The 12,024-nt window shown below is 38.5% G+C and overlaps 1 protein-coding gene across 1 annotated transcript; it reads left to right on the top strand.

The window, feature by feature from the left end:
• Positions 1 to 603: 603 nt before the first annotated feature.
• Positions 604 to 2,595, top strand: LOC115664055 (uncharacterized). The gene has a single exon (XM_030586000.1). It carries the CDS (start codon positions 604 to 606, stop codon positions 2,593 to 2,595), a length of 1,992 nt encoding a protein of 663 aa, XP_030441860.1.
• Positions 2,596 to 12,024: the final 9,429 nt, after the last annotated feature.

Below are 12,024 nucleotides of genomic sequence, written 5' to 3'. Positions count from 1 at the left end.
TTGACAACATTAAAAGGTTTAGAACTAAATTGACACAAATGCAATAGATTTAAAATTTTTCTGACACAAGTGTCATATGGCAAAAAAAAAAAAAGTGTCCTATGGCAGAAATTGAATCTACAATCATTGATTTTTTAGCCGAAAATGTGGCATTATCAAGGGGCTAGTCAATGAGGCTCCTCTTCATAGACACGTGGCTCGTGGATCTCTTTTATTTTCCTTGGAACTCCTGGTCGCTCAAGAAAATGTCTAGGCCCTCATCCATAAACTACCTCAATTCAGAAAGACACTAAAAAGAAAATTGAAAGCCCAAGAGAATTTCTCTAGTTTATGAATCATTTATACTATTGATATGAAGAAATAAATACTTTGTTATTCCAAAATATGATCATTACATATGGGCCGAAATCTATTTTTGAATTTTCAAACTCCACATGCGCTTCAGCCAGCAACTCATAAATGCCAAACGATGGCTCGAAAAGTTTCGTGTATAAATAGCGGAGTGCCTCCGTTTCCAACCCATGGTCTGAAAAGCTCTAAATGTTTTGGCTCTCTCTTACACTTCGCACGCCCAACATACAAAATCCTCCTTCATACACAAACATGAGGGACTTGCAAGGAAGCCAGATGGAAGTGGTGAACAAAATCCACACCAAAACCTCCGACGTCATGAATAAACTCCACACTCAGACTGTAAGTCGCGCTAAGATCGAGCTTTTCGTGTGCCTCATGGTCCTGTTGCTAATCCTTCGCGCCGTCTTCGGCTTGTCGAGGCATTGGTATACCAACCGGATGCTCAAGGTCGCTCTGTTGGCATTATACACCCTCCCGAGCCACCTCATCACGCACACGCTCGGTCTCATGGAGGAAGCGGGGGAAGTGTTGCTCCATAGTGAGCTGTTCCCGGTTTGGGCTACTTTCTTGATGATCTTCTTCAGGAGCTCGGGCTACTTCTCCGACTACAGCCTCGACGACCGGATATCCTATAGTTGGGAACATTTGCTCAGGAACATCTTGTTAGCCAAGATGTTGATCTTTAGTGTGAGGAATTCGTGGGTGTTTTGGGTGGTCACGACGATTTTCGGGGTCATGTGTCTATTCCTATTCGTGAAGCTCAAGGACAATGCAAAAGCAAAGTGTCTCCTGACTGCTCGCGGGTATGACCTGCAGAGATCTACCAAATTGATCTCTGACTACATGAACTCCGAGCACCAGACGTCAGATCCGTGCAATCTCGACCCTATCCAGATGAGAGGATACAACTATGTTATGAGAGGCGAAGAGACAATATGGGTAAACGGTTCACCCCTGGAAATCACAGACGAAGTCGTCACGGTCGAGAAGGTGTGGACATGCCAAGGATGGCTTTTGAGCTCGACAGGCGGGGACGAAGACGGCAAGCTCAAGGACATTTGCCTATCGTTTTCGCTCTACAAGCTTCTCTCCTTGAGATTTTGCAGCTATTCGTTGCCCAAAGAAGCTCACAAAAAGCTGTGGAAGTTGATTCGGAATGGTTTCCTTGCAGAAAAAAATGGCTACGAGCGAGCATTTAGGGTCATTGAGCTAGAGCTTTCCTTTCTTTTCGATCCGTTCTACACTAAGTACCCGTTCATCTTCCACCCAGGCCGTTGGAAACTAAAGCTGATGGAGATCTCGCTTTTCTTCATTGGTTCTCTGGTGATAATCGTACTTTGTTTTACACCGCACCACTCGAATGCACCTCAAGATAAAAGTAAACCGGCTACTTCAGGAGGGTTGAGCAGCGACGTTATCGTGAAATCGCTAATTCTTATGGCATGCGCAGCTGTGGAGCTTGTGCAGCTAATCTTGATCGCCACCTTGGAGTGGACGAAGGTATCATTGCTATGCAAGTACGTCCGAACAAACTCATGGCAAGGGAACAAATGGATCGAGAAACTCATAGGACGTATATGTCGGACGCAATTACTGAAGCCTTGGGAAAGAAAACTTCACCAATACTCGCTTCTCGAGTCGCATGGTTACACACCTCCGAGGTGGGTATGCATTCGCGCCAAAGCCGGCTATATCCACCACGCACGGGAGGGTAAAAAACAAAGCACTCCGGCCAAACTGTCCTCAGAAGTGAAAGAAGCCGTTTTGCATTCTTTATACTCGAATCTCGGGGTATTGGAGAATGGAGAGCCTTCTTTAAGACTAAACAAAGTGGCAGGTAGGCTCTCGTGGGCGTGCAGGCTCGAGACGCAGACTCGAGTCATAATTGTGTGGCATATTGCCACAAGTATTTGCGAGCACGAGGTGCGGATTTCAGATTCGAATTTCCTCGTGGCAACCCGCTTATCCAAATATCTCGCTTACTTGGTAGCGTTCTCTCCAAAGTTGTTACCTGATTGCCCAGACGACACGGAGTATATTTTCGACCAAACCATTCTCCAATCAAGAGACATGCTCACAGGGTGCAAGACCGGAGAAGAAAGAATTCGGAAATTGAAAGAGATTGGTAGGACAGTGGATGGTACAGGTAGCGTGATAAATAGGGGCGCGCAGTTAGGACAGCAATTGCTGAAAGACAAAAAGGACCCAAAGTTCAATTGGAAGGTATTGGCCGAGTTTTGAGCAGAGCTTATGGTGTATGTGGCTCCGTCGGATGATGCGAAAGCACACGCGGAGAACTTGGCGATGGGTGGGGAGTTCGTGACTCACTTGTGGGCTTTGGTCTCTCTTGCCGGCATCAAGCGAGAACCTCCTGTTGAGCGATCTACTCTCAAGAGATGCCGAAGCTGGAGCAATTGATTGTTGAATTGGGTCTGATCAAAACTTCTTGTGTATCTATCTCTCCTACTCGTTCAATGTTTTACTTCTTCAGCTATATCTTTTGTAAGGATCTGTCAGAATACTTGGTGTTTAAGAGCTATCTCTTAAGGAGATTCTTTCTCTATATAATTTGCAACCTATATGAACACTTTAAGAGAACATATCCACAACAACATCGCAGCAAACTTCTTCCAAAATGTTAGAATTTCCGACAGTCTTACTTTGCCGCTCTTGGTCACTCAATATGCAGACTTTGTACATCTTGTTTACAGTCTTGCCGATGTCGACCGTTGAACTGAGTGGAAGAACAGAGCATAAGAAAGATTCCGAAGGCTTGTCTTAATTAAACAAACAGTGCGTGAAGCGGGGTTATCTAAACCTCCAATCGAGTTCTCTATTGTAAGTTACAAACATGAGAATAGTTGAAGACGTCAGAATGAGCTCAAGAATTCTTCTTAAAGGTATCTTTTGCTGTACATTACATGCGGTTTGCAGAAAAATATGGACGCCGTTCCTTAACCTAGAACAACGGCCAAGGTACCAAATTGACTTGTAACAATGGCAATGAGTCTCCTTCCTTCCACATTTTATTTTCTCTAGTCGTTACTGTCCATCTCAGCTCAAGCATCAGCACTGCGCGCCTCCATTTCTGCTCCATGTTATGACCAAAAGGACATGGATGTTCAGCAATGCATCGTTGATCGGACCAGTTGGTGGTGGTGCTCACGATATTCACGTTGAACATTTCTAGAGCGGTGAGTTGCGCAGGTTTTGGCAGCCATACAATCATGTCAACGAGACACTCTTACCAAAAATCACGAGGCTCGATTGCGAGAAAAAGATAGTTTCACGCTGGTCTTATCATCTTTCTAAGTAATACCGATTGTATAAGATGATTGCATTGGGCACATACGATCAGGAAATTCGAAGGCAAAAAATAAGCAAGCTTTTGCATTAAATCGATAGCCATCTTCTGGCCCTTGGGGATCTACGCTCATTTTCAGCGCCCCTAAGTACTTATCGCCTGCCACGCTCTTGATTACAACGCTCTTCCTCATGTCTACCTGTCTAAGCATCTCCTCGTCTAAACGGAACCAAAAACATCCTACATGCATGAGCTCTAAGTTGTTGCACAAGACACAACACCCAAGTTTTCACTGTGTGACTTCAAGAGAGAAGCCCCCTGCCGTTTGTATGCAAAAATTGACGACCCGTGTATAGTCTAACCTGATGAGAGTGGGGTCCATCTCTCAATTTTATATTCAATTTCTGAAAAATTTCTCCATTATCAAGCAAAATGTGAACCTACGAGATACACTGTACAGGTTCCATTCTTCGGACCATCTAATGTAAAAAATTTCATCTTTAAGCGGTCCATTCAGGTTACTACCCGTAGGTTATATGATTTATGAGAGTAATGGGATATCATATGAACGAGGATATATCTAGCTAAGATGGAGATCCATGTTCTACAAAACAAGTGTCTCACGAAAACCTATATTGATTGTTGTCAAGACATGTCAAGATATTGTATGAACGGGGTTACTACTCGTAGGTTTTATAATTTATGAAAGTACTGTGGCCGGTGAGGGCCGCGACCTTCTCACCCACACCAGGCAAGGGCGTCGTGGCCCTCGCTTGGATCTAGGTGAGGCATGACACCCTCGATCGTGGCCAGTGAGGGCACGATAACCTCGCCCAAATCAGGTCAATGAGTGGCAAGGTGTAAAAAACAAGAAAAGAAGAAAAAAGTAATGGCAAACCGATGACTCCATGGGAAAAAAGTTGTATCATAATTTAGAAAATTTAGCAGATCTTAGCGAAGGTTGTAGAATACCAACGGTGAAAAGAGGAAGATACACATGCACTAGACCATGGCCATTGCTTTTTTGTTAGAAAGCCCAACACAAAAACTTAACCTATCAGACAGAAGGAGACAACATATATATGAAGAACATGTAAGACAACATGTATATCAAGCGATGTGAACAATATTAAGAGTAGTAGGTGGAGGCACATACGCGAAAAAGTATAGCACTAGCTCTAACACCATATTAGCAAGTCTAACCTAAAAACTCAAGCTATTAGATGGAAGGAGATTACATGTATATAAAAAGCATATGAGATTGTTTATCAAACGATATCGAATGACATTTTGGCAATTTTAGTGACCATCCTTAAAAAAGTTATCATATGTCGTCTCTTTTTCAGTATGGTCATGAAAGGTGGACAGAGGTTGATCGAAGCTAGGTTATCTCTTTTTCTTCAAACTAAGGGTGAGCACGGTTCCAGAGTAGAACCTGGAACTTGAGAACCTAACCAGTGGGAACCTGTAGATTCTAGGTTCTAAGGTTTGCAGTGTAGGTTCTAAGTTCCAAAAATTAGGGAACCTGTTTCGATGGGTAAGTTCCAAGTTCTAGGTAGGTGGAACCTGGAACCTGGAACTTGAAACCTGAACAAGTTTTTTGTGTTTTTTCTTGGTCTATATATTCACGTGATCTTGCGGTGTCTCATGGCGTTAGATGATAAGTATATAATCGAGAACCACTAGTCTAAGTTTCATTTTATGACTTGTTAATATTTCATATTCTTCGTGTATTTAAATATAAGTTGTGGTTAGTGGATCATAACAGCAAATGATAGTTATTAAATGTGATGATTCACTGTAATTATTTAATTAATAATATAAGTGAAATCTGGGTAGACCCTGGAACCGACCCTCAAACTTGTAATAGGGTAGGTTCCAAGTTCTAAAAAATGAGAAATATATTATCATGGGCGAAACCTATACAGAACATGAAACCACTCACCCCTAGTATCGATTCATGCAATGACTTCTCATTTTAATTATATTTATTTGAACAATAATGTCAGGAAAACTAGTCTTTTGTATTCTCTTTAGTGAATGATATACTTGTTCAGTATTGTTGTATTATTTTTGTTTTGTTTAACTAAAAATGAAATAAAAATAATAATAACCTGTTAGATCCTGGAACTTACCCTGGAACCTGTGACAGGGTAGGTTCTAGGTTCCGGATTTCGACAGGTAGGTTCTAGGTTCTAAAAAATGAGGAATCTGTACCCGAGGGTAAGTTCCATATGAAAACTGTAAGGAACCTGGACCCGTTCACCCCTACTTCGGACAATATTGGTCTTTTTTTAAAAATAATCAATGATTTAGACTTGTACTTCAATATGAGTCCCGACAACCCGTAGTTAGGTATATTCTTATTACATCATACGTGAGGCAACATTATCTAGTCTTATTTAATGAACGCTTCATATTAGAAAGGACCAATCGCATTGATTTACTTTCTACACATTAGCTTTTCTATTAAAGTATTCAATTTTTGTTTAAAATATGGGAAGGTTTGTGGACAGGCAATCATCTAAGATTGATAAAACATTTATATTAGTTGGCACGGTTTCATATCTAACACGTTATCACTTGTTCCAAAAGTTTGGGAAAAGGACCCAATGACTAAAATAACTGGGGCTTATGAAGTTTGATTTACATTAAGTTAAGCCCTTGGAGTCTTTTCTTTTGCCGAAAATTGTTCATTTCTCGACACGTGTAGAAAATATTTTCTACCTTTTTTCAAGGGATCGTCTATCTCACCGTCTCTATATACGGCATGTAAATTGTTCCAATAATTGATCCAGGTGAATATATTATTGATGAAGATTTGGATAATTCCAAAGACATGAAAATTAGATCAGGAAACTGATGCACAAAATATGTAAGAGACAATTCGGTAGTCGACTATGATCCAAGTACTTTGATGTAAGATGTCGTCTTTGATATGAGATTTACCCTAATTTTTGTCACAATTAAACCAAAAATTCCCAAATTTTAAAATTCGAGTCACTAGGGTTCTATTCAATCCAGTACTTAAATGACTTAATTGAGCAAAATTGATGCCAAAATTGGATTACCCATGACTGATTAACCCTAAACATGATGGTCTTATGGTTCGACAATTTCAAATTGATAAGGATCCCCAATTTGGGCTAAAAATCCCTAATTTTCAATTGGATTTTGGGGCTTTTTCATTTCCTTCGTAAATTGTGCAATTGGACCAACCATTATGTAATTCAACGTTCCAGGATCATTTGTTGTGAAGACACTATAGCCAAGAAATGACTAGAAATGAATTAATAAAATTTTTGATTCAATTTGGGCTTATTTTTACCCAATTTTGGGAAAAGCACATTCGCAATTGAAATTTTCCAAAATTGATGCTGTATTAATAACATTGGATTTAAAATAAGACTAATGAATATTTTCATGAAAATTTTGGACTCCATTTACTATTTTTCTTGATTTTCACCCTTATTTTGACCAGAAGAAATTAAAGAAAAATTCAGGAAAATTTCAAAAATTTTATTTTTGGTGTAGAAATAGGTTCCTACGCTTGGCCAAGGTTCCTAATCCTAATTTTGTGATTTTTGGAAAAATTTAAAAAATGAGCTAAAAATCAGGTGTCAACACCCCCACAGCTCGGTTATTACAGATTCGAATTTCAAGCTTCTTTGCATTCTTAACCTTGCAACACAGCGACATAAATTCATAGCTCTTATTTTCCTTTCTTCTGAGAAATTATTGTAGAAAGCAAATGGGAAAATGACACAAATAGTCCATGAACTTTGGCCCAATGTGCAATGTCGTCCCTCAATTGTTAATTTGTTCAATGTGATCCCGGAAATTTTAGTACATGTTCAATTTAGTCCATGAATTGTATGAAATGTTCAATATTGTCTTTCCATAAATTCAAGTTCGAGGACAATATTGAACATTTTCATATAGCTCATGGACTAGATTGAACATGTAACAAAAATTCATGAACTACATTAGATAAATTAAAAGAATATAGATGACATCATACATTCGGCTAAAGTTCAGGGATCATATTGCGCATTGTATTAAAAGTTAAGAGATTATTAGTGTAATAATTCCAAAGCAAACCAATGACTCCGAAAAAGTTGTATCATCAGCAAAAGTTGCAGAACACCCAGGGTGAAAGAAGAAAATACACATGCACTATACCCACTATGATGGATGACCGTCCCTAAGAAATTATCGTATGTTGTCTATTTCTTTGTAGTGTCATGAGAGGATGACGGAGGTTGTCCCAACTGTGTTTTATCTCCTTTCTTTTTTTGTCCGACAACGTCGGTCTTTTTTGCCAATAAACAATGACTTGCACTTGTATTTAAATATGAGTCCGGACAGTGGAAACCAATCGTATGTGAAGTACATCGTACGTGAGAAAAACACGATCTAGTCTTATTTAATGAACGCGTGGTGGACCAATCGCATGATTTACTTCCTCCACATCGCTTTTCTAACGTATTTAATCTTAGTTAAAACATTTGCAAGGTTTCTGGACATGCAATCAATAAGAATTGATAAAACATTGAATAAGTTGGTGCGGTTTTACATTTAACACGTTATCGCTAGTTTCAAAAGTTTGGGAAAAGGCCCCAGTGAATAGACAACGTAATGAGGTAGGGGGAAGATTTATGATTGTTCTTTGTTTGGCGCAATTAGCATGAGAAAAATAACCAAGGCTTATGAAGTTCGATTTACATTGAGTCCATGCCCTTGGAGTTTTTTCTTTTTACGAAAATTGTTGATTTCATGACACACGTAGAAAATGTCTTCTACCTTTTCTAAGGAATCGTCTGTCTCATTTATCTCCACATGCGGTATGTAAATTGATTGATCCGTGTGAATCTGAGCATGAAAATAATTCATGAAGATCCATTGCGATTCAACGGCATCCTCAAGGATTTCTTATGCGATGAGTCTTCTTAAGTTTCTTGTATTGTAGTTCAATCATCCTAGTTCTAAGTATGCTTACTTAGCTCTAGTTTATTTTGGGATTAAGGAAGGTCCTTGTTATAGGAATTTTCACCTTGCAATCTCAACTGATGTAATGCTTGTCCAAGGCATATTAAGCACTTAATTATTATGTCTGATTATTCCCAAGATCAAACCCCCTATCTTTCTCTAATCTAATTGAGTAATTAGATCATTTTAGTTTCATATATACACTATAAATACTGAAAATAGGTTCATAATAATGTTTCTAGTTTTACTTTCATAGCACAGTCTCGAGCTCAAAGCTAATTTACTTGACAACTTGTTCTGCCCGAGCTCAAACTTTTGCAACTAAGTTTGCTTCGAGTCCAGTTGAACTCATACTTATTCACAACTTGACCTAGTCGATCGAGCTTGAGCTTATCACTAACATCAATCCAATCGAGCTCGAGCATGAGAAATTGGGCTCAAAGATTGAGAAGTTGAGCTTGAGTCTAGTATTGATATATGCATAATAGCATCAGAGTGCTAAAATATGTCTGTAATAGAGTAATTACAGACAACTTGGTAGTTGAATATGATCCAAGTACTTTGATTTACGATGTCGTCATTGATCAAGAAAGTTAACAAAGGCCAAATTTCTTCCATGGGTATTTACGAAATCTTTAAAAAAAAATTAGGCCACACATTACTGCATTTTTTTTAGATTTTTGAAAGCTTGGATCAAAATTGTCCATAACAAAAAAGTTTCTGATTTCTTTGTATATCGCCCAATATCAACATGGCAAAACACTAGAACGAATTTGTCCATGGTTTTTTTGCATATACAATCTTGTATTATTTTATCGATATGAACTAGGTCTGCTATTAAGAAACTCCAACATTCGTCGAATTTATGGAAAGTGATCGACGATTGACTCTGACTATTTTGCAGAACCAAGATTTTGGTTATGCACCATTCTTTCTGCAAATCTCCAGACCTTGTGAAAATTAGCTAAAATGCTGTGGAATCAAAACTTAGCTTCTGCATGATTTAGATATGAGCTTCTACACACTTAAATTAATTCAATATATACTTTGATTAAGTTTTGTTGTGGCAGAAAATTTTTCTTTTGTAAGTTTTCTTCTAAAGGATTTTTTGAAGTTGCGAGTAAGCCTGACTTGACTGCATCTTCCTTGTCATCATTACATTTAGGATAGCATGCAATGATTGGATTGCCATGTCGAAAGTTTCAGATGAGACTTGATCGAAAAAACTTAATTGCATTTCACTCAATTGTTTAGGACTGCATTAGTTCATTTAAAAGATTTAGGACCCAGTGAGAATCCGTACAATAGGTATAGGACTGATTGTGCAATTATCCCTACAAATATGTAATATGACCATCCGTTGAACTTCCCTACATTTTGACCCAAAAAAAAAAAAACTTCCCTATATGATTGTATCAACATTAATATAATGACACTGTACCATGCAATTTTATTAACATTTTTTGTATCACATAACTGACATATTCAATTAGAATTTCCTTTCCACTTCACTTTCTTTCCCATTCCCTTCTACGCCATATATTCAATTAATGTAATATATAGATGCGAGTGTGTGTATACACATGCGTGTGCGTCTGTGTGTGATGTCATTCATTCACCCAACTTTGTGGATCTATTAAGCACATCTAATGTTGGGTTTGAATTGAATATGTTTGTAGCTCAATGTAACTTATATGGAAAATGATGCAAGTGTCAATGCCATGGATAGATATGTAACACCATCATGCAATATTTTACATACCTAAATAAGTAAGGGCACTAACATACAACATAAATTATCCATACGCACAATTTGCTTGCCGAAGCATATATGCAGATGGATAGAGACATAATAATGCATAAATCATGATTCAACCTCGCAAGTATAGATTAGTAAAATATACATATATGACTATGATGAGGGAAAGAAAACGAAAGGACATTGTGATCTCATCCCAAACTCTTCGTGCGAAACATGCTCTAGGAGCATCATTGTGATCGTTCACCCCAACAAGTATTGTCACAATGACAAATTATATCACAATGTTTGTTCTTTAAAAGGATTAATAAAAACAGTAATATTTCATACTCGACACTGATTGGTAGATGATTCAGTGGTACTCCATAAGCACCTTAAATTTCTCCCTTTGCAATGACTACGGACTAGCTATAACTCAATCATTGTTGGTGCTTTTTTTTTATAACCTAATAGCACAACTGTAATTAGCCGGCTATCTAGAGGAGAACTAGCACAATAACTCGCCACCATGGCCCCACTTAAATGTAAGGGGAAAAGTGTCTTAAAAGTCGTAAACCTATTACATTGGTGCTAATTTAGTCATAAACTTTTTAATAGTGCCAACTTAGTCTTAAACCTTTAACCTAAAGACAATTCAGTCTTTTCAGCTAATTTTGGCCAGATATTACTAATGTCGACGTTGGCCGGCCTATATGGCACGGCCGCCGCTAACTTGGATAACTTTTAGTAATATTTTAATAATTTTCTAATCTTTATTTATTTATTTCCTTTCTTTTTTTCTCTCTTTTTTTTCTCCTCCTTCCTTTGGTGGTCAACGAGGGCTGGCCTCACCTGAGTGATCGGCTAGAGGCGAGGTTGACCTCTTCGAATCTGGTAAGGTTGGGCCTCGCCCAGTCATGGCGAGGCTCGACCCTCGCCAACCTAGCGCGAGGCCGCCCTTATGGCCTCTAGCGAGGTGGAGCCTCGCCCAACCATGGCGAGGCTCGCACTCACTGGCCTACGCCTTTGGCGTGTCATTGGACCTCGGCGACTGGTTAGAGGAAGAATGAAAGGAAGGAACAAAAAAGAGAAAGAAAAGACAAAAAAAAGGAAAAAAAAAGAATAAATAAAAAATCGAAAAAATATAAAATATATTATTATAAGTTTTAATGTAAGCCGGCCGACGTCTGCGTTAACAATATCCTACCAAAATTAACCGGAATTACTAAATTAGCTCTAGATCAAAAGGTTTAGGACTAAATTAGCACCATTAATAGGTTTATGACATTTCTGACACTTTTCCCTAAATGTTAGTGTCCTTTGGCAAAAATTGAATCTACAATCATCAATTTTTTAGCCGAAAATGTAGTCTTATCAACGGGCTAGTCAATAAGGCTCTCCTCTTCATATACATGTCACTCGTGAATCTCTTTTGGGGAAAATTCCAAATAAGAGCTTGAAGTGCCCTTATTTTTTCAAATAAGAGCCTGAAGTAGACCTTATGTCAAATAAGGCCATAAAGTTTCTCAAATAAAAGCCTGAAGTGAATCTTGTTTCAAATAAAGGTCTGAAGTGGCCATGTTAGTCACAAAAAAAGGCCTGACTTCACTTGGATCAAGGGCATTTTTGTCTTTTAATT

This window comes from Syzygium oleosum, unplaced genomic scaffold (genome assembly GCF_021117445.2).
Source record: "Syzygium oleosum isolate NSW1041296 unplaced genomic scaffold, Sole_v2.1 Sole_v2.15, whole genome shotgun sequence".
Classification (NCBI taxonomy): Eukaryota; Viridiplantae; Streptophyta; class Magnoliopsida; order Myrtales; family Myrtaceae; genus Syzygium; species Syzygium oleosum.
The sequence above is the reverse complement of the archived record's forward strand: the minus strand, read 5'-3'. Positions and strand labels throughout refer to the sequence as shown.